General features: G+C 32.3%; 2 protein-coding genes and 1 long non-coding RNA gene across 3 annotated transcripts; all 3 read left to right on the plus strand.

The window, feature by feature from the left end:
- The first annotated feature begins 808 nt into the window (after window positions 1-808).
- LOC111207483 lies at window positions 809-1,593 on the plus strand. The gene has a single exon (XM_022705564.2). It carries the CDS (start codon window positions 1,143-1,145, stop codon window positions 1,350-1,352), a length of 210 nt encoding a protein of 69 aa, XP_022561285.1. The 5' UTR covers window positions 809-1,142; the 3' UTR covers window positions 1,353-1,593.
- A 4,010-nt stretch (window positions 1,594-5,603) lies between these two features.
- On the plus strand, window positions 5,604-13,049 carry LOC125589983. The gene is made up of 2 exons (XR_007326165.1): window positions 5,604-12,647; window positions 12,774-13,049. It is a non-coding gene; the product is annotated as an uncharacterized LOC125589983 (long non-coding RNA).
- A 9,182-nt stretch (window positions 13,050-22,231) lies between these two features.
- LOC111207512 lies at window positions 22,232-23,659 on the plus strand. Its single transcript, XM_022705640.2, has one exon. It carries the CDS (start codon window positions 23,189-23,191, stop codon window positions 23,396-23,398), a length of 210 nt encoding a protein of 69 aa, XP_022561361.1. The 5' UTR covers window positions 22,232-23,188; the 3' UTR covers window positions 23,399-23,659.
- Window positions 23,660-24,232: the final 573 nt, after the last annotated feature.

Below are 24,232 nucleotides of genomic sequence, written 5' to 3' on the forward strand. Positions count from 1 at the left end.
CCCTAAAACTCTAAATCCTAAACATTAAACCCTAAACCCTTGGGTAAACCCTAAACTCTAGGATAAATCTTAAACTCAAAATCAAAATCACTAAACACTAAAACACTCAGGGTTTAGCGTTTAGGATTTAGGGTTTATAGTTTTAGGGTTTAGAGTTTTTATTTAGAGTTTAGGATTTATCCAAAGATTTAGGGTTTACCCAAGGGTTTAGGGTTTTACCCAAGGGTTTAGAGTTTACCCAAGGGTTTAGGGTTTACCCAAGGGTTTAGGGTTTAGGGATTAGGATTTAGGGTTTAGGGAATAGGATTTAGGATTTAGTGTTTTGCTGACGACATTAAAAAGATTTTTTTTAATTCTTTTTTCTGTAACTACTTTTTTTTATTTTTTATTTTAAAAACATAATATAACTTAACAATATTTTGTTTCTTTTTTTAATTCAAATAATGAAATCCTATTGGTTGTTGAACCTAGAGGTTCACCCTAGGGAGTGAACCCAAGAATAACTTGAAGTTATGTATCATTAGTAGTAGTATGTAACTATTCTCATAAATTATTCAAAGGCCAATATAGTTAAGTAAAGGTAGAGAGTGCGGCTAATCCCCAGCGAGACTAACTCGGAAAAGAAGTGGCTTTAATCAGTATCTCAATTAGTTAAATACTGTTTCCTCCAGTTTTTTAATATAAGTCGTTTTAAAGAAATTTTTATGTTCCAAATTAAATGACGTTTTCGGTTTTTTATGTAAAATTTATTAACACTTAATGTTATATGACCAATGATAATATACATTCTATTTTATTATTGGTTGATTTGTGGTTACGTAAATAATCAATAATGTTTTTGTTTAAAAATATAAAAAATTAATGATTTCTTAATCTACGTGAACAATTATAAAATGAATTATATTAAAAAACAGAGGGAATACTTAATTGCAGCATAATTGGTTTGCAAAGGAAGCTTAGTGAACAAGACCACGTGCGGGAAATAACAAGATTGATAAGATAAGAAATGTATTATATACTAATTTACAACATACTATTAGCTTGTAGGACAAGTCTTATCAATTGATAAAAAGGGGCACAATTTATGAGTTTACGTACTCGTTAAGACAAGAGTGAAAACTAGACAGAGAAAGTAAAGATCGATGAGCTCGGTTGAAAAAGCGGCGGCGGTAGAGAATGGTGAGTGGCGGCAACGACGGTTGGGCCCGAAACAAGGGAGTGTGTTCCCAAAGATGAGGAAACTGGTGAAGACGATGATCTTGGAGGCTCTGTTTTCATCTCGCCCTTCTTTGAAGTCCAAGCAGATAGCAAAGCCGCCGTGTAGCAAGCGCGTGCAGTCCACGCTCCGGTAGCCTCCAAGTTATATTCTACTTTTTGTTAGAGTAAAGAAGAAATCAATTTGGATCGGAACCTAGAACAAGTTAAATTAGTCTTCTCCCCGTAATGTCCTCTCCTCTCTCTGTCTCTCATGTAGGATCATTTGTGTTCTTTGCTTTATGTACGAAAAATATAGCTGCATGAGCTATTAATTTTGCTTGTTTATTTGTGTTTACATCTTTGATTCCTCGTGTATTCGTGTTAATTTAAGATTTATATTAGATTTCAGAAACAACTACTCTCTCCGTTTTAATGATAGAATTTTTAGAAAAAAAGTTTGTTTCAAAAAGATGCATTTTTGTATTTTCTATGAATAATTTGTAAATTTCAAGAAAATTAATTGATTTTATTGAATTACTATTAGTTAAATGTTATTAAAAATTGAAAATTACTGAAAACAATACATTTATTATGGTAGTTTAATGTATTTTCTTAATATATGTAAAAGTACTAAAAAATCTATTTTTGTGGTACAGAAGATATCTTATACTCCATTGTTTTCAACCAAAAAAAAGATACAGTAGTTGTATTGTTATAAACGTTGGAACTTAGAACAGATTGATAAGCTTTAAAGCTAAAAGTTACAAAAACCAATAAATGAAAAAGAAATTTAAATGCTAAAAACGTCGCTTTTAAGTCATGGTGTATCAAATTTCGTATTAGAACACGCCAAAATGAAAAAGGAAACTTGAACTAGTGAACCAAAAAACATTTGTTCAATTAGCATCCTTTGACTTATTAAATTTTGTTTAATCAAAACCATTAAGAAATTCTAGTGAAATAGATAGACAAGCTGGTGAAGCAAGAAAATTAGGGGTTGATGTCGTGGTTAATCCCTAGATGATAAGAACTGACCGTACGGAATTATTTTTTTTTAACGCCACAATCAAATAAATACATACCATTTTCTAAATGGTTCACGCTGTCAGATAATATTCAATCGACATAACCATTGAATAAATATAATCTGAGAAATAGAGCATAAAAAATTTGTCATCGTAGCATAAAATTTTGTCATTGTGGCATAAATTTTGTATTGCAAAATAAATCTCGTGTTATGATTCCAACGCAATTTTTATAATAATTTATTTTTATACCCCTATTTAAATTAAGTTAAATAATACTTCTTTCGTTTCATTTTAAATTTTGCCAAAACCGGAAAAATGTATTTTTCTGCCAAAACGCATTTTCCCGCCAAAACCAGAAAACACATTTTTTCGCAAAAAAAACCGGGAAAACGTATTCTCCCGCCAAAACCGAAAAAAGCATTTTCCTGCCAAAACTGGAAAAACGCATTTTCCCGCCGAAACCGCAAAAAATATTTTCCGCCAAAAATGCACTTTTCCCGTCAAAAACGCAAAAATACACATTTTCCGCCAAAACCGCAAAATACATTTTCCCGCCAAAATCGCGAAATGCATTTTCCTGGTAAAATCGCGGAAAAAACTTTACCTGGCAAACCCGCGAAACACACTTTTTTGTCAAAAACACATTTTCAGTCAAAACCGCAAAACATACTTTTCCCGCCAAAATCGCAAAAAAGTATTTTCCGCCAAATCCATAAAAACGTATTTTCCGCCAAAACCGTAAAAATGATATTTTTCCGCCGAAACATAAAAAAATATATTTTAGTCATTTTATTAACAAGTCCACCTGGATGCAGATGCAAGTTAAAAAAACGAACATAGCTGCATTCAGATGATTCATCTGGATGCATGGACGAAATGAAGAAACGAACAACACCCAGATGAAACATCTGGATGAGACATCTAGATGAACCATTTGGATGAGACATCTAGATGAACCATTTGGATGAGACATCTAGATGTACCATCAGGATGCATTTTCCAGATGTACAAACGAAAAGAGAAAAAAAAAGGAAGGCTGAGATTGCAAAGATTAAGAAAAGATTCAATTTTGAATGAAATATATTATGACTGAATTTTTAATGAAATTTTATTCTGAGTGATGAAAAATAAGTAATAGCAATTAGGAAGGAATGATAAATTATAAAAATTTAAAGAATAAAAAAAATTGCAGGAGAAGATTAAAAAAATGGAGAAGAAACTACTAGAAATTAAAGAATATCGTTCAAAAGAACAAATCAATCGAGACAACAGATTTATGACTGATTTTTTTGATAAAAACTAAATTTCTCTAATAACCTTCTCACACAGCTGAATCTGATAATAATGGCTACATCAATATATTTGTTTCAAAAATAAGTTTGATTTATACAACGATTTCATGGAGATGTTGGCCAAATATTAGGGTTCTTGGTGCCTATTCGTAGCTGTCAGTGATGAACATAGTCTTTTAGTTTGTGATATGTAAATGTTATCTTATTCCTTTTGCATTTTGCATTGCAGAACCAACATAATAAAATGAGAAAGTGGCTCTAGAAGTTAAAGTTTTCGCACTTTCCAATTTTAATATTTTTTTCTTTTGACTAGATTTGCATTACTATCTTATTCTCAATTAATATAACATTCTAATTTTGATAAGAAATGCAACTTCAAATAATCACTACTTCAACTCCAATTGCATGTCGAAAAACTATGATCTTAAAATAAAAAATAAATATTTTTATATCATACATAAAATCCACACTTCAATCTTTCTGAACCCAAATATTACAAACTACAAATAACACACCAAATATGGAATCAAAATTTTGTAAAAAGAAACAACATGCAGACCATTTGAAGCACTCACGACATATCAATGCCACAACTCTTTAATAAAAAAATAATTATTACAAACAAGCAAAATATATTTTATCACATATAATCTCTCCTCACCTATAACATTTTAAAAGACAACAATCATTATCATATACATCTTTTGCAAATGCAAACCAAAAACACAACTCACAAAATCATACAAAAATAATAATTTAAATGACAAGTAAAATATATCCCGCCGACCCTAGTTATATTGATTTTACTGTATTTGAATGAAGTCAATAAAAACAATAGCTGTATATCCGTTTCAAAAGAAAACCAATAGCTGTATATTTGTCTATAAGCCAATCTCCGCTTAGGTCGCTATTATTTTCTTCTGCATAAATACTACTCGTATTTCTTAGATCGGATAAAATCTTTTATTTATTAATTGAGAAACATTACAACATTATTTTGTAGCCACGTGTCATCATGAGAATAAAATTCAGAATTCTTAAACAAATATATTGGTTCATCTTAACTTATATTATACTTTTTATTAAACTAACTATTAAATTGATAAATAATATACAAAAGAATATTCTTTCACTTTCCTTAAATAAAATATACGGAATTGCCTAATATGATTAACGTATATATGAAAATTAATGATTATGAATAATAAATAGTTGATAACAATTTTCGTATCTTAGCTTTCTTTTTTAATTTTATATTATTAAAAAAAATTAAACAACCACATATAATAAAAAAATTAATTTTTTTCTTATATGTTATATTTTGAATTTTTAAAACAAATATAAATGACTAAAACGTTAAATGTCTCATTTACTAAACAAATTTTTGTGATCAACGGTTATTCTTTCACTTTCCTTAAATAAAATATACGGAATTGCCTAATATGATTAACGTATATATGAAAATTAATGATTATGAATAATAAATAGTTGATAACAATTTTTGTATCTTAGCTTTTTTTTTAATTTTATATTATTAAAAAAAAATTAAACAACCACATATAATAAAAAAATTAATTTTTTTCTTATATGTTATATTTTGAATTTTTAAAACAAATATAAATGACTAAAACGTTAAATGTCTCATTTACTAAACAAATTTTTGTGATCAACGGTTTATCTTTTTGGTAATAACAAGATACAAGTGATTATAAATCGTATGAATATGAAGTCTCATTTACTAGACATTCATATTATATATTAATATAGTTTAAAATTAAACTATATAACATAGGAAAATACTTAAATATGATCATTTCTAAATTTGTATCGAAAAAGTATTGAAACCTTAATATTTTAATTGTGAAATTTTGCATTCAAAAAATCGCACATTAGAAATTTTGTGTTTATCATATAAGTATGAATTCTCAATAATAAATATTTATATTAAAATATATTATATATCTATTTCGATGTTACTGAAATTTAGTTATATATCATATAAAATAAATAAAATAATTTTTTTGATTCATTTACCTAAAAAATATCATAAATAAATAAGATGTATTGTTTTGATTTATGTGTTTACTCTAATTTAGTTATATACATAATACGTAAATAAATAGAAATAAATAATAATATATAAAAATAAAAACATTCATCCCACGCAATTGCGCGGATCTTGAGCTAGTAAAATATAAACCCGGAAATTTAAATGGCCCTGGCCGGATCTTTCTATTGTTCCTTACGAGAACAAATATGGTTTGGTCGGAGCTTTAAAACATTTATGAAAATAAATTACAAATAATAATATAGAAATAGCGTCAAAATATATATATGTATATATAAGGACAGACATGTCTTTGGGCCCCCATGTCTTTTAGGGAAAAGCAAAACATAACATAAGTATAGAAAAGTCTAGGATTTTAAGTTTAAACCATGTCAAGAGATGTTCCACGCTTTGAGAACTAAACCAAGTGGACGCAATAAAAGGATGGCCATTAAGACGGACATGAGCAAAACATATGATAGTATGAAATGGTCGTTTATTGAAGCTGTCATGCGTAAGATGAGATTTTTAGAAACATGGATCACCTGGATAATGAGGTGTATTACGTCGGTGAAATATAAGGTACTCATGAATGGGCAGCCAAGAGGAAATATTGAACCTGGTAGAGGCCTACGCCAAGGAGATTCTTTGTCTCCTTTCATTTTTATTCTATGCACGGAAGCACTCGCTAGCCTTCTCAATCATGCAAAGAGCTAAGGGAAGATAACGGGGATGCGCGTTACACGCGCGTGTCCGTCGGTGTCCCACCTTCTTTTTGCTGATGATAGCCTTTTCTTCTGTAAGGCGGAGCCCCGTGAATATGAAGAAGTAATGAAAGTAGTCAGGAAGTATGGTAAAGCATCAGGTCAATGTATCAACTTTGATAAATCATCCTTACTCTTTGGTAAGCGGGTTAATGCAACAAGTAGACAAGAGATTAATGATGTGCTGGGAATTCAAAATGAAGGTGGAATGGATACTTATCTAGGGATCCCGGAAGACATAAGTGGCTCCAAGTGTAAGCTCTTTGCGTTCCTAAAGGATAAGCTGATTCATAGAGTGAATTGATGGACAGGTAGATGGCTCTCAAAAGGAGGAAAGGAAGTGTTGCTTAAATCCATTCTGCTAGTTCTTCCGACATATGTTATGTCTATTTTCCTGCTCCCATTGGAGATACGTGAAAACCTTGCAAGTGCCATTGCTAAATTCTGGTGGAGCTCAAATCCACCAAAGAGAGGAATACACTCCGCGAAATGGGAGAAAGTCTGTTTACCAAGGGAAGAGGGTGGGATTGGTTTCCGTATGATCCATGAGTTCAATTTGGCATTATTGGCAAAACAATTATGGAGACTAGTTCAATTTCATAACTCTTTGGTGGCCCGGGTTTTGAGGGGTAGATACTATAGAATGAGTTCACCACTCAGAGTAAACTCTGCTAGCAGCCCATCGTATGTGTGGTCTAGCATTTCTGCTGCGCGAAAGTTGCTTTTAATGGGAATCAGACAAAATATACATTCAGGCTATGAAGTCAAGGTGTGGGAGGATCCACGGATTCCAACGACCCCGGCGAGACCAGCTCTCCCCACAGCGCCGGTAATGCATCCTAATATGAGAGTTAGTGACTTCATTAATCCGGTAACGAAAGAGTGAGATGTTGGTCTTTTGGAGAATTATGTCAATCCAGAGGACATACCACTTATAAGGAGCCTGGCCACAAGTTCAGCTCATCGTCGCGATACATTATGTTGGAATTACACAAGGAATGGCCAGTACACGGTTAAATCTGGATATTGGGTGGCTCAGAATGTGTTAAAGGCAGAGGAGGAGAAGGAAGTCCTAGAACCGAGTATCACAAAGTTTCAAGCCTTCGCTTGGAAGTTAAAGGCACCTTCGAAGATATGTCAACTTATATGGCAGTTGTTAACTGGCCATGTGGCAGTAACGAGGAACTTAGCAAGACGCAATATGAGGTGTGATAACTACTTCCCAAGATGTGGAGAGCTAGAAGAATCTGTAACCCATGCTATATTCGAGTGTCCGCCAGCTCTACAAGTCTGGTCCTTATCATCAACTCCGTCAAACCCAGGTTTATTTCCAGTACCAAGCGTTTACGCAAACATGGATTATCTATTCTAGAGAAAAAACAACATTATCGAGCCGGAGCAGGACAGGGATCCTTATCCCTGGATAATTTGGTACATTTGGAAGGCTAGGAATGACAAACTTTTCAGAGGGATAGACAGAGATCCTTTGGAGCTAGTTCGACATGCATAAAGTGAATGTCAAGCCTGGTTTAATGCGAACGAAGTGGTACAACCTGTGGTACAAGAAATCACTTCTGAGGAACCCCAAGTCATAAGCTTGGGTAATATTTGCTTGCTAGATGGATCCTGGACAGCTTCGGCTCAGTTTAGTGGATGTGGATGGGTTTGGTGGGATAGTGGAGGAAACATTTAAATGCTGGGGACAAGAAATTTTGATCAACGAGAATCGGCTTTGCATTCGGAAGTAGAAGCTCTGCGGTGGGCAATAGAGAACATGCTTCAACACTCAATCTGCCAAAGCTTTGGGACAGACTGCAAGGAGCTGATAGCAATGATAAAGGAACCTCATGTCTGACCTAGCTTTGCGACGAAATTGGAGAGGATAGAGACGCTGATGATTTGCTTCCCGGATTTCAACATCATTCATGTTCCACGAGCGCGCAACCAGTTTTCAGATTTTTTAGGTAAGACTGCTAGATCTTTCCATAGGAAGTTACATTTTATTGGTTGTTATATTCCGGTCTGGTTACCCAGCCCACCTCAAGCTTGAGTAATAGAATGACCGTTTGACCTAAAAAAAAAAAAAACCATCGTGAGAAAGTATCTGCGTATATCATCCGCAAAGCGAACAACTTATAGTTTGTAGCTTTATTTACGGAGCACATGCATTTACAGTTTCAATAATGGTGCCTCTGTTTAGTCTTTATGATATGAGATTTTATTTAAGAATCTATCTACTAATGGTCACAGTAAAAAGAAAACTAAGAATCATTATTGTCAATAAGAATTCCTTCCTTTCTTTAATAGTTAGTTATAAAATACCAGCACTAAAAAAAAATCGGTAAATGTAATGGAATAATCATTTTGGATTAACGTTAACAGTATGACTGGGAAGTAGCAATTGTCAATAAGAATCCATTTTTTCCTGAAAAAGTTGTCATACAATACTAGAGTTAAAAAAAAAAGAGTTTAAGTGTAATATATCCAATAGAGATCTATATTAGCTAAATGCCTTTGTGTAATAAACTCCAAAAGTCAGTTATCTTTTTAGGTTTAGACGGACGATAATACCTTTTTTTTTTATCAGAAAAGATATACAGAAAAAGATTCAGCACAAAGTTGTTCTGACCTAGGTCTGACCATAGGAGACGTTTCACCGAAATAACCAGTGAAAAAAGAGTAGGTTTTATACAGTCTCTGATACTTCTTTTCACTGTAATCAAAACAATAACAAATATATCATGCAAGCTTCAAGAAACTACATCAATGGTGGACTGATGCTGATAATTTTTTTTTTTTTTTGATAAAAATTTGAGAATATATTGGATGTGTATTAGGCTTTTTTTTGTTCTTATAATTAGAAAGAGTGAACGAAATTTAAGATTGAAGAGAAGAGTGAAAGACAAGTGAATACATCATGGAGATTATAAAGCATGTATTGATAAAAAGACTATGTATTGAAGTTAAGATTACGTTAACGGTAAAATATTCTATAGTAGCTAATATGTTGTGTTACATATCCAATATATATTAACAGTTAACTTTGTTGTTGCCAAACATTACCTAGCTTACACAGCGTGTAACTATAGAATTTAGCGGGTATACATTATGTTAGCTGAAAACTAATTTGTGGTCAAACGATAATTATTGTAATGTGTAACCGCTAAGGCATAATAGTATATATTATTTAACATGTATGGGATAACATATCAAAATATGTAATATAAAAATAGTATTAGATGTTAACGACGAAAAATACACCATGCACTTTAATGGTTTGCATAAATTGATCCAAATATATTTATGTCTACTTAAATATTTCGATGTCTAAATATATGTGTATTGTGTTGAAGTATTGAAAGTTATTACAAAATGTTAATTGTTATATAAAATGTTAGCATATAAATAACAATTTTTCTTAAACAAATACATAAACTGCAAAAAAAAAATATGAATAACAACCAATCCGATAAAAATTTGGTTCCTCTACATAAAGACGCAGCCATCAATCTTCTTTCATAATCTTTCAGCTGTCACCAATTACGGTTCCGGAAAATTATGAAACACCTAACAAAACATGTACCAGATAAGAAATAATGTTTCAGATAACAACTTATTAATCCACACCATGTATTAACCTATTTGCCAGCTAACAAAATAAGTATAAAAAATGTACAAGCTCACAAGTTAGAGCAAGAGCATCAGTGAACCCCCCTTGGGGTTCATCTTTTCAAATTTTTATTATTAATTTTTTTTCTTTTTCTTTTTGATTTTTTTTTAAAAAAAAAAAAAAAAAAAACTAGACCAATCGCGGGCTGCCACGACACGTGGGGCCCGCGCTACAGTGTTGAACTTTAGGAGAGAGGGGTTCAGCCGAGAGAGCTTTAGGAGAGAGGTTCATGTGATTGAGTTATTATTTTTTTTTCTTGATTTCTGTGTGAACTCCCCCCATAAACCCTCAAAGCAGGTGCTCTTATTTATTCAACTATTTATCATCTACACAGACCATGTATCAATGAACGTCAAGTCTCTTGTAATATCATACCAACCAATTATCAAATCTTCGATATCAAATTATATATGTATCAGCTAATAATACATGTACCAAGTAACAAATCGTTTATCAGATAACAACCAAATTATCATGTAATATATTAATTCACAGACATGTAGCAACCCATTTGTCAGCTAATAAACTAAGTGACAAACAATGTACGAGCTAGCAAACCATTTATCAGCTAAATAAACTATGTATCAGTTAACGTCAAGTCTTTTGTAACATCATATCAAACAGTTATGAATTCTTCGGTGTTATCCTATGTGTCAGCTAACAAAATATGTAACATATAACAAATCATTTACATGTAAAAAAATTATCATACAACATATAAACTCACAAAAACACCAAAGATCTGATAAAACTAAAGATCTGCAAAAACATTCTGAAATTAATCGGAAGAGAGTGTTGAAATTAATAATCTCAAGCTCTCCAAAAATATGTTTTGATTGAGCTCCTCTTCATCACAACATTCTCATACACAACCAATTAAATCTTTTTAGGCAGACATCAATCAAAAAAATTAAAGAAAAACTAGTTCAAATCTAATTTGGTAAAAATCATTTTAAATAAAAAGAAAAAAAAAAGACAGTGTAAGAAAGATTCAAACGGCGATTTTGATTTTGTGGTACTAGTTGATACGGTCGCCCAACGGCTCTTCACCAACGGCGAACATTCTCGGCGGAAGTGGTATTTCAATCATCTGAATGGGTAAGGAGAAAGTAGAGGTGAGGAATTAGGGATTTAGGGTTCTGCAGAAATTAGGAATAGAGAGATCCAAAGTTAAAACTCATATGAAAATGAATCGACAAAAATGAAAAAGAAAAGAAGAATAGAAAATATTGGTTGGGGAAACGCGAATTAATATGTTTTTTATGGTAAAAATTGAAACCGAAAAGGAAAAGTGGAACTCTTTTGTTCTGTTTTCGAAAATGCACAAACCATGGAATTATCCAATGGTTGGAAATGAGCAATTTGACGCACAACACAGAGGTTGCACTGCATAAGAGATATAGCTTGAAGGGGCAAAAGGGTCATGCAAAATAATTTACTAAATGCAAGAGTATATGACTAAATAAAGGTGTCTTTGGGTGCAGTGGCACCAATTACTCTTTAAAAAATTGGTAAATATAATATGGAATAACCATTATGGATAGACGTCAACAGCATCAAACCTAATATGTAACTTTTTCTCCCTATATGATATAAGCACAAAATACAAGTCTTTATATAGATTACAGATACATGCCAGTTCATATTATAATTTTTGTAACTTTAAAGTCATAATGCTATGTATATTTTTGTTTGGAACTTTATCTATTTTATACATTGTTTAATACAATTAAAAACTACCGAATGTTTGTCTTTCCGGTTCCAAATGGTCCTAAGTTCTTAAGTGGGCTCGACTGTCTAATAAATGCATAGAGTTAATCAAATAAACCGAGATGCATAGAAATTTCATATTATTGTAATTTATTTTAACTCTGTAGTTTATACGTAAACCACAACTATGAAAATTTCAGGAAGTTGAACGGAAGTTTCTCTTGATTTTAATTTATTTTCCGTTCAAGCTTAAATCGTAAATAGGATATCGTTTTAATTAAAATATATGCTATTTGCACAAATGGGATGTTAACAGGTGGATTTTTCCGGTGTATGTAAACCAAAACTATCAAAATATTAGGAAATAACTGAAAGTTTCGCTTGAATTTCTTTCATTTTTCCTTTCCAAACTTATATCATAAGTAAGTTATGGTAAATAAATTTCCTCGCAACAAATGGGTGCCCGACACGTGGGTACATATATGAGCTTAGAGCTTAAGTTTAATTCTCATCTAGGTGCATTTCTTCTCTTTAATCTATATATATAAAGAGCACATTGTGCATTGGCTTCACAACCACAACAACAACAACATACACATACATACATATATACTCATACCTTCTTTTTTTAGACGTATATACTCATACATCTAGATAAGAGGGCTAAAAATGAGTTCCAAAGGAGAAGACTCTAGCTCTATGGCTGATCGGATGGTGAAGAAAGACACAGCGAGTGTGATTCCTGTTGAGAGAAAATTGGTAAAGACTATGGTTGTGAAAACCATTATCTCTGCCTTCACCCCCTCTGGTTGTACCGGGGGCTCTGAGCCTACCGGCAACGGCAATGGCAACGGAGGGCGGCGCGTGCACCCTACTCGTCGCTGATCGGTCCTTTTCTTGGGGCTGAAGATATTTGCGCCACCGCTGTGAACTCTTCTGGTATTTTTCCTGTATGCTTTTTGTAAACATAAGTTGGTGCTCTTGTCGTCTAAGCTTAATGTAATGATGCGTCTCTTTGTTTCTCTTGAGTTTGAATGTTTGTATTGTTCATGTTCCGGCCTGTAGGTGTGACGATGATTATGATGATAACCCCTTCTGTAAAAAACACATGTTGTACGGGTTATGTTTATGATAAGGTGGTGTTCTTGTCGTCTAAATTTAATGTAATAATGCGTCTCTTTGTTTTTGCTAAGTTTAAATGTTTGTATTGTTCACGTTTGACGATGATTATGTTATCCTTTTTGTTTAAAAACATGATGTATGTGTTATGTTTGTGCTACTAGTATTTAAACAGTATTCTTTCTGTTTGTAACCATGTTCACAGTTTCTAATAATTACATATGCCAACGTGCTGTCTAATTAACCTAATTAGTTTTAACATGAAATCTAAATGGGAGCAATAATGAAATGCTTTTTGACCAGACTTGTTTCTTTATGTGTGAAATTATGGAAAGCATGTGGGCTTTTTGTGGTATTTTTCTTAAAACGAATTATAGTTTCCTCCAAATTCTTTCGTTCAATTTTGGAATGTATTTAAATCATAATACTATCTTTATTGTCCAGATAAAGGTAAAAGTGTTTTCAATAAAATTTGGATCCAGAAAAAGAATAAATCGAATTTACGGCATATCACTACTACGATACGTCGATACCTTTTACCATTGACATTTATAATAATAATTGCAAAACACAAAGAGTTAAGTGTCACGAAATATACAAAAAAAACAAAAAAATACGATGAAAAGCCAATCTATAACATATATTTTCAATACATATTACTGAAAATATTTATTATAGAATATTTTTAAGCTATTCAAATTTTCTTACTTATTCTTCATGTTAGGAATAACTTATGATTTCTAGGTATTCAACATATTGCAATGTGACATATACTTTTTTTTATTGTGGATAAAAATTCGAATAACAACGGATGTAGATTAGAAAAAATATTTGGGTATAAAATTTATTCTTAAGATATATATACATATTAGAAATACATTTGAATAGTATTGATACCGGATTAGATATACATAATTCAAGTATAGAAAAACTACTTAAAATGGATAAGATTCAGATTTGTGTTCTAGTAAACAAAAAATTATAACACAAAGATTGTAAACTGAAACCTACAACATGATAAATAAACATTTGAACTAAAAAAAATCTTGCAATAGTCTTATTTAAACCAAGTGGCTTGGCCACCCGAGGCACCTAAAATGGTAAGAAAATGCAGATCATGCGGACCTCGTAGTAATTAGTCATTGGGTCTTGAAAGCTTTTGGGATCAACACTATGGTTATCAAAAAAAAAAAAGCAATTGTTAAAATTTGAGAGAATATTTGTGAGAATGTGTTGTATATTTCTTATTGCTTACACCACTATATATAGTGGTTCATACAAGGTGGAGTCAAAGGGAGAATTGATTACAAAGATACTCTACATAATGACATGGTCAAACTCATGAAGACATAATGTTGAATGTGTCTTCCATGTGGCTGGATGTAAACCCCCAATGGATTCTAGTCTTGAACTTGTATGGTCTAGGTTATGGACCATCCACTTCATGATTCATAACACTCCCCTTTGGATGCCATAACCATATAGGGTTTGTAACATACTAATGTTGCCTCATTAAAACCTCTCTTGGAAAACTCAAAACCCAATGTGGTAAAAAGAGAAACCAAAGAAAGGAAAAAAAGTACAACACACATTACTCCCCCTGATTTGGACATCACTGAAGGTCCTTGAGTCTACGCGTGCCAATCTTGTTGCGTGAACTTCCTGAATGTGCAAGAGGGCAATGATTTGGTGAAGAGGTCGGCTGAGTTTTCACTAGACCGGATTTGAAGGACGTTGACCTCTCCAGCTTTCTGCAACTCATGGGTAAAGAAGAACTTGGGTAGAATATGTTTGGTTCGGTCACCTTTGATATACCCATCTTTGAGTTGAGCAATGCAAGCTGCATTATCTTCATATATGATGGTCGGACCCGTTGGGTCGCATATGGACGCATAATGTGGTCCTATACCTTTTGTTCAAAGATGAACTTCGATCTTATAGCTTATCTTTATGATAGCTTATTCATTCATACCACAGCTTGGTTGGTTCATGCTGAGAATTCGACCAACCATAAGTATTACCAAAATTTGGCTAATTTGTGGTGATGGTCTATAACCTTTTCTAAGGTTTAATGAATAACCATTTAACCTATCTTAGGCTGGTTAGTATAAAACACAAGGAATTTAAAATTCCTCTATGGACTGATTTGAATTGTTCTTATAGAACTCTTCACTTGCTTACATGTAGTAATTTAATTCAGTCTATGAACAGCTTTAGGAAAATGCTGTTCAAGAGAACTTCTTTTCTCATCTTTTGATTCTGAGCTCAATACCGTTTGGTAAACCTTTTGCTACCAATAATATTATCATCATCATCCAGTGAGTCATATATAGCATACTACATCTTTTGAATTTCTTCCAGACATCATATGTAGTGAAATATGTAGTAATATCCACAACATTGGATTATATAGACCTTTCCCGGTCTGTCTCACGATTTATCCTTCTTTCAGGATTTATATATTCACTGGGCATCATATGGCGTTTACATATTCATGGCCAATACAATACGCCTTTTATATATCACGTTTCTTTCATTATTCATTATGAGTACTCTTGTGTGGGTTTATGATCCTCGATACATATCTTTGTATTCATGTGCTTCACACTTGTGCATTTTCTATGAATTTATGTGTCGACACACTTATATATATATATATATATATATAGTTCCATTTAGTTCCAGACATGGTATAAATCAATTTGAGATTTCATTATCTAGGACCTTAATAACCTTATAACTTGGCGTCCCAAGCTATATGGTATGGTACCTAGTTGTTCAGCTGGCCAGCCTTATATCTCAATGTCTGGAATGGTTTCCTTTAATAAAACTCGGATTTTATCTCATGCACCTTTCTTTCTTTCCGAGGTTCCTTAGAATTTATGGAACTTTATTTGGAACATTTATTTGGTCTATCTTATATAGACTTTGTAGCAACTTGGTTGTGTCTTTAAGACATCAAAACCGTGTGGTGCTAAGCTGGGATGACATAGTCATTCTTTCTCTCGGGTCAATGTGTCTGGCATTTTATTTTGCTATCATTGTAGCATATGGACGTCTATAAATTATTTTCTAGTCCGAGGATCTTTGCCAAGACATTGATGGTTGATACCAGATGGTAGATACCATTCTTTATCATTCTTTATACCAGCTTATTACTTTTCTCCTTTCATTGTTGGATATTCGGATTCATAAACCTTATGTAATCCTTGTTCCTTGGCCTATAATTAGATCACCCATTTTGGCTCAAGGTTTCTTTTAAACTTATGGAGAAAGTATATTCATAGTATATATCCAACATATATTCCCAATCCTCTTTATGAGATTCTAAGATCACATGATCTTAGATGGCACATATATTTGTGGTGGATTCTTTCATAATATCTTAAGATGATATATGTCTGGACTCATGACCCGTATCAGTCTGAGGTGGGAATATCTATGATCACTTATATGGCCTGATATAATTACTATGGCCTGATGCAGGTTCATTCTTTTATAACTCATGGTATCCCCAAGCATATGGACTTTTAGAATTTGAACCTTATAGATAATGGTCTTTATATCAAATTCAACCAATATGTAATATGGTTGTGGACCATGTTTCACGGATTTTAGTATGGTCATATATCATGGGATTTGTCCTCACTCCCCCTCATGAACATACTCTAATTCGTGGTGCTTGGGACAATAAATTCCCTTGTGCATAGATATATTGCACACACGTGAGATCTTATGGGATAACATTTGTGCCCTTTTAAATATTTGCATCATAATCTGAATGGCTAAGTATGGTAATGCCATCTAAGTGATAAATTTCGTGGGTTAATCAAACATGATTGCCCTGGCTATTTGCCTAATATCATATTGATCACTAGATCAATAGAGAATGTAGTCTCGACCACTTAGGCGATTTTAATTTAGGTACTCTTATTCCCTTTTGTCCATTGCTGGAAACCATTTTCTCTACTTAATTCAATGGACCTTATAGGGTGAATATAATGCCATTTAGGCAAAGCCTTGGTCGAGCTTCTTTTCCTTTCTTTCAAGGAATGTCCAGTTGAGTTCAAGAGTATTTTATAACTGAGCCTGGATGGCAGAGCATGTCGTGCCATTTGTCAAAGGCTTCTTTGAACTCTTTGAAAAAGTGAGTTGGGGTATTAATCCTCAATCATATTTATCTTGGCACAATAAAGGTATATAAATATAGTTTCTTATCAAACAACAGTTTGAATAAGATAATGATCATGAACTCAAAGCAATTCATTTTATTAATGAAGTCGTGTATAAAGCAAAGTATCAAAGTAATTCATGAAACATAAACCCAGGAAACATGAAAATGAGAATGTCAAAAGACAATTATATAATATGGCCTTCACAATGCATGTGTTGCCATATGGCGCTCAACTTCAGCTTCATCAGCTATAGGAGGCCTCATCTCATTATTCTTTAGCTCAATGTATCTTTTCTGAAGCTTGTCAAATCTGTTGATGATATCTTTGATTTTCTGCTTTCTTTGTTCATAAGCCAAAAGATATGACAAAAGGTCATTATAAGTGGTGAAATTCTTAGCCGTGTGTAGCAACATCACATCCTTTGGATGGAATGTGGAGTAGGTCTTATATAATAAAGAATAATGTGTTATCCTTTCACCACATAGTTCAAGACTATAAGCAATATCCATCAGAGTAGAATTATATTTGTCCACGGATTCAAAATCCTGGAATCTAAGGATCTCCCATTCATGGTTGGCCTTTTGCCACGATACCGGTTTGAACCTTTTCCTTAACTGTAACCAAAGGTCACAAGGATCCTCAACATGGAGATACATGTCTCTTAGTTCCTCAGTGAGATGATAACAAATAATCGTTATAGCCCTATGCCTTTCACTGTCAATGATATCATTGTACTCATTGATGCATTGTCCGAGTCCTCTGGATCTCAGGGCAACAAGAGTATTCTTTACCCATTCTAGGTAATTATCTCCAGAGAGATTTAGGGCAGAGTAATCTGAGGGTTCAAATCTCGACATCTGAATATTTAACGAGTAATTCAAGCACTCAGAATTCTATGTAAGCAATAGAATAAATCAATGTATATGATTTCAATAAGGCTTTCTCCAAAATCATATAATCTATTTGCTTAAGCAGTCTTAGTATGAGAATGATCAATTGATCATTGCATCTAGTAATCCTTTTAATTATAATTCAAATTGGATTGATTATATATATAGGGTATTAAGGCCCTTTAGAATTTGAATAAGGATCAATCATCATTTTATTAAATGAGATCAAGCAAGATGGATGAAACCAAGCAAATGCATGGATCAAGAAATAGCTGAATGCATGTTCAGAACTAAGCATTGGACATAAACAATCTATATGTGATTCCTAATGCATGAGGATATTTGGTTTTTAAAGAGCATAAAATAAAACTGATTCCTTCCCCCCTTTACAGGGTAAACAAAGACAAGGAAAAATTATAATTTTCAGGATATGTCTAAACCAAATTCAATTAGATTTTCAATCAATTTGGTTTCAAGGCAGGTTTATTATTTCAATTAAAGCAAACATGTTTAGTTTAAACAATAACCGATTTAATCTAATTAGATGCAAGCAATATGAATCAATTAGATGCAAGCAATATGAATCAATTAAATTTAAATTTAAATGCACCATGATTAGAATAGTCAATGATATGCAAGCATGCATGATCGGTTTTAACAAAATGACAATCGGATGCATGGAAAAAGGTTGGTTCAAAATAATCCAAGTTTGATCTAATGATTTACTAATCTAATAGATGCTATCAGGTATGCATATAAGATCAATATATAATTCAATCATCACAAAATCAGTCTTCAAGGATGGTTTTATATCAAAGTTAATTTAACAAGCAACTATGTGATCAATGTTCAGTATATGATTTAATCATCACAAAATCCGGTTTTAAGGTTGGTATTAGATCAAGATAAATTTATATCATTTGTTCAAACTATAATGAACCGATTTCAAGGCCGGTTAAGATATAGATAAATTCTGACAAACAATAATGTGATCAAATGATATCAAACCAGAATTTATTTTATTTTATGACATATTAATTTAAATCAAGACTATAGGTTATAATACTTAAAATACTAACTAGTCAAATATATGCATTTATTAAAATCAAATGTACATTTAGAAAAATTAAATATGCATTTATAAAATCAGAAAAGTTTTTAAAATTTTATCAGTTACAAAAAAAAACATCAATGGTCAAAGATATGCATTGATTAGAATTTATTTCGATTTTATTTGGTTTAACTGATTTTCAAAGAATCTGGCCGAATATGGCTCAGGATGTTTTTGATTGTTTTGAATTTTGGATTTGCTGGTTGAGAAAACCAAGCAAGAAGGATTTAGGGGATTGATATGTATAATGGCCATCAAGATACATATTTAGATTTAAGGATTTTGATGGTGAGGTTTTTGATGGCCGACTTAAGCTTATTCATCCTGCTAGAATAGCTGGTGATGCGGATGATCAAAGGGTTTGATTATGGGTTTTAATCCTTTAGACAATCCGGATTTAAGGTCGGATCAAATAGGAGAAAAAGGGAGAGCCGATTTAAAGGCTTATGATTTTATGATTTTCTCTAATATTTTTTATGATTCAAATAGTTCTTAGAATCAAGATTCATATAGATACTTAGATCTTTAGAGATTTATAAGTTTTTAGGATTCAAATAATTTTAGAATCAAAATTTATATAGATCTTAGATTCAAGATTAATATTTGAGATAATTTTAGATCTATAGATTTTTATAAGTTTTAGGATTCATATAGATCCAAGATTCAGATATATGATGTTCTTAGATCTTTAGGTTTTGATTAGTTTACTTTTTACACCACAAGGATTCTGAATGGACAACCGTGAGAGAGAGGGAGTGATCTGCGGATTGAGGTGGTTGAGAGAGAGGTGGAGGAGCTGGCCGGAAAACCGTGAGAGGGATAGACTTGGCCGGCGGAGCAAGGCTGAGGGCTGGATGAGATGGTCGGAAAAGAGATGATCGCCGGCGGATGGGATTGCTCAGGTGGAGAGAGTCTCGTGCTGATAACGTGTTAAAATTTGAGAGAAGATTTGTGAGAATGTGTTGTATATTTCTTATTGCTTACACCACTATATATAATGGTTCATACAAGGTGGAGTCAAAGGGAGAATTGATTACAAAGATACTCTACATAATGACATGGTCAAACTCATAAAGACATAAGGTTGAATGGATCTTCCATGTGGCTGGATGTAAACCCCCAATGGACTGTAGTCTTGAACTTGTATGGTCTAGGTTATGGACCATCCACTTCATGATTCATAACAGCAGTAAGCAGTAGTCTTATTTAAGTTTTGAAAATTGTTTTTATAATTTTATTTATCATCAATACACTAGTTAATCAAAAACGTTGGACAATTATCATTTTTTTTTCAAATAATATATTTCTTATTTTATAGTTATTCAGTCAAATCTGTTTCTTGTTTTATTTTTTGTTTGGACTAGAAAATGGTAATGATTCTAATCGATTTGATTACAAACTATTAATAATAATATACAAAATGTTTTTTTCTTTTCTTTTCTTTTTTTTAACAAAAAAAAACTTTTCTTCTTTTTTGTTCAAACACAAAAAAAACTTTTCTTCATTGCATTTCTTGCCGTCTATATATTCATGTCACCCGAATCATTCGTTATTCCAATCAAACAGTCAAGGCGTGCATCCCTATTCTCAAATAACCACACGAGCCAAGTGAGTCAGGTCCGCTGCTCGAAGACTATTAGAGCATGATTATCGAGTTTAAGAGTTTCTTAAATTTTTTTTTTGTCCGAATTTTTTTTTTTTAAAAAAAACAATCACGAGCCGCCACGTGTCAGTGGGACCCGGAACCCGTGAACGGTACATGAAACCAACAAAAATCGATCTTTATTTGGTTACTTTTGTTACCGATTTTTAGTTGAATTGTGGGATCCACTATCTTTTCTTCGTAAAACTCCTTTAGAAACTTGGGATAAAAATGACCTTAATTATAGAAAGATAAAAAACACTTTATCTTTCATTATTTTCTTTCCCTCTAATCAAATGCTTCGTAACAAATAGAGATTATATATAATATTTAATTATATATTTACTTATAAAATGAAATTTGGGTTATATAAATCTTTTTCTGCATGTTTCGGTTATTCCACCTTTTGCTTTTGTTTTTTCACAAGACTTTTACTTTTGTTCCCCCCATAGATAACGTTTTAAATTAATTGTTGTAAGAACATTAATTTTTTGCTCGGGGTACATGTGGTGAGGTTATGTATCATTAGTAGTAGTAGTAGTAGTATGTAACTATTCTCATAAATTATTCAAAAGGCCAATGATTAAGTAAAGGTAGAGAGTGCGGCTAATCCACAGCGAGCCAGCCTAACTCGGAAAAGAAGTGGCTTTAATCAGTATCTAAATTAGTTAAATACTACTTAATTGCAGCATAATTGGTTTGCAAAGGAAGCTTAGTGAACAAGACCACGTGCGGGAAATAACAAGATTGATAAGATAAGAAAAGTATTATAACTAATTTACAACATACTATTAGCTTGTAAGACAAGTCTTATCAATTGATAAAAAGGGGCACAATCTAGGAGTTCACGTTCTCGTTAAGACGAGAGTGAAAACTAGACAGAGAAAGTAAAGATCGATGAGCTCGGTATTGATAGCGGATTAGAAATACATGTGAATAGTATTGATAGCGGATTAGATATACATAATTCAAGTATAGAAAAACTACTTAGAATGGATAAGATTCAGATTTGTGTTCTGGTAAACAAATTGTATTCATTATTTCAGAAATTAAAATTATAACACATAGATTGTAAACTGAAAACTACAACGTTATATATAAATAAATCACTGAATTAAAAATCTTGCAATAGTCTTATATAGTTGTATTAATTTTGAAAGTTATTTTTATAATTTTATTTATCACTACACCAGTTAATCAAAAACGTTGGAGAATTATCAAAAATAATTTTAAATAATATATTTCTCATTTCATAGTATTTTAGTCAAATTCTGTATTTTTGTTTTATTTTATTTTTTTGTTTTGATGACCGTGGGGTTCCCAGGCGGTAAGCCCAGACTAATCCCTACGAAGTCTTCCATCCGGACACGCACGGTTATAGGAGGGAAGATGGCCAAGGCGACTCAAACCCAAGGCGGGCACTCCAGCCGGAGTTCCAATACCACTAGGCCAAAAGCTCTTGATTTTTGTTTTATTTTTTGTTTGGACAAGAAAATGGTAATGATTCGAATCGATTCGATTACAAGTTATTAATAATAATATACCGCATGTTTTTTAAAAAAATTAGAATGCATGTTCTTGCCGTCTCATGTCACCCAAATCATTACTTATTCAATTCAAATAGTCAAGGCGTGCATCCCTATACTCAAATAACCACAAGAGCCAAGTGAGCCACAACATGATTAACCCGGAGTTTTTAAGATGAGGTTTTTATCGAAAGTTAAGAAACTGTTTCTTAACTTTTAACTAAAAAAGTTAAGAACCGGTTCTTAAATAAGGACTCTAAAAACCAGTTCTTAATTTTTTAAGTTAAAAGTTAAGAAACAGTTTCTTAATTTCCGTTAAGAACTCTACTCTAAGAACCACGTGTTAGTCATGGTCTCAGGTCCGCTGCTCCAAGACTATTAATTATGAAAAAGATAAAAGACACTTTAGCTTTCATTATTTTCTTCCCTCGAATCAAATGCTCCATAACAAATGGATATTATATAGAATTTTTAATCAAGATATTTACACATATACTGAAATTTGGATTTTAAAAATCGTTTTCTGCATGTGTCGTTTTTTTTTTGCCTAAAGCATGTTTCGTTTATTCCACCTTTTGCTTTTCATTTTTTCACAAGACTTTTACTTTTGATCCCCCCATGCAAAGATAACGTTTAAATTAATTCGAGCATCGAATTTTTGCTCGTGGTTCATGTGGTGAAGTTATGTATCATTAGTAGTAGTATGTAACTATTCTCATAAATTATTCAAAGGCCAATAGTTACGTAAAGGCTAATCCACAGCGATCCTAACTCGGAAAAGAAGTGGCTTTAATCAGTGTCTCAATTAGTTAAATACTACTACTTAATTGCAGCATAATTGGTTTGCAAAGGAAGCTTAGTGAACAAGACCACGTGCGGGAAATAACAAGATTGATAAGATAAGAAAAGTATTAGCTTGTAGGACAAGTCTTATCAATTGATAAAAAGGGGCACAATCTAGGAGTTCACGTTCTCGTTAAGACAAGAGTGAAAACTAGACAGAGAAAGTAAAGATCGATGAGCTCGGTTGAAAAAGCGGCGGCGGTAGAGAATGGTGAGTGGCGACAACGACGGTTGGGCCCGGAACAAGGGAGTGTGTTCCCAAAGAAGAGGAAACTGGTGAAGACGATGATCTTGGAGGCTCTGTTTTCATCTCGCCCTTCTTTGAAGTCCAAGCAGATAGCAAAGCCGCCGTGTAGCAAGCGCGTGCAGCCCACGGTCCGGTAGCCTCCAAGTGATATTCTACTTTTTGTTGGAGTAAAGAAGAAATCAATTTGGATCGGAACCTAGAACAAGTTAAATTAGTCTTCTCCCCGTAATGTCCTCTCCTCTCTGTCTCACATGTAATATCATTTGTGTTCTTTGCTTTATGTACGAAAAATATAGCTGCATGTGCTATTAATTTTGCTTGTTTATTTGTGTTTACATATTTGATTCCTCGTGTATTCGTGTTAATTTAAGATTACTACGTATGAGATTTAAGAAGCATATCTTTATATTCCTTTTTTTTCTTAAATTTATGTTTATATTCTTTTCTTGCACAGGAAATATTTGTAATTGTTTGTTTTTGGAGAAGAAATATATTTATAATTATTTCTATCCAAGACAGGTGATGATTGTTTCACTAGTTTTTAGTTTTTTTAGTTTTAGTTTTTGGTTTTTAGATTTTAGTTTTTGGTTTTTAGATTTTGGTTTTGGCTTTAGCTTTTGGTTTTTGGTTTTTAGATTTAGATTTTGGTTTTTGGTTTTGCTGTATTTTTTTAATTTTAAAAAATTAATTAATAAAATAAAATAGCAATAAATATTTAGATTTAACAATTAAATTTATCAAAAGACTGTGATTATTATTTTGAAATAAAATACGATAACATATTTTAATTGTTATATTTTTATAAAAATATAATATAGTAAAATATAAATCATAAAATATATATAAATTACAAAAAAAATAAAATAATTAAATTTTGAAACTAGTTGGAAACTTTTTCTTATATAAATTATTTTTAATTTCTAAAACTTGAATAGAAAATTTTTTTCTTATATATATCATAAATTATACAA

This window comes from Brassica napus, chromosome C7 (assembly GCF_020379485.1).
Source record: "Brassica napus cultivar Da-Ae chromosome C7, Da-Ae, whole genome shotgun sequence".
In the NCBI taxonomy this organism is placed as follows: domain Eukaryota; kingdom Viridiplantae; phylum Streptophyta; class Magnoliopsida; order Brassicales; family Brassicaceae; genus Brassica; species Brassica napus.

Bases quoted from the DNA above. Each gene is read 5' to 3' on its own strand.
- LOC111207483 (XM_022705564.2), top strand. From the start codon at position 1,143: ATGAGCTCGGTTGAAAAAGCGGCGGCGGTAGAGAATGGTGAGTGGCGG.
- LOC111207512 (XM_022705640.2), top strand. From the start codon at position 23,189: ATGAGCTCGGTTGAAAAAGCGGCGGCGGTAGAGAATGGTGAGTGGCGA.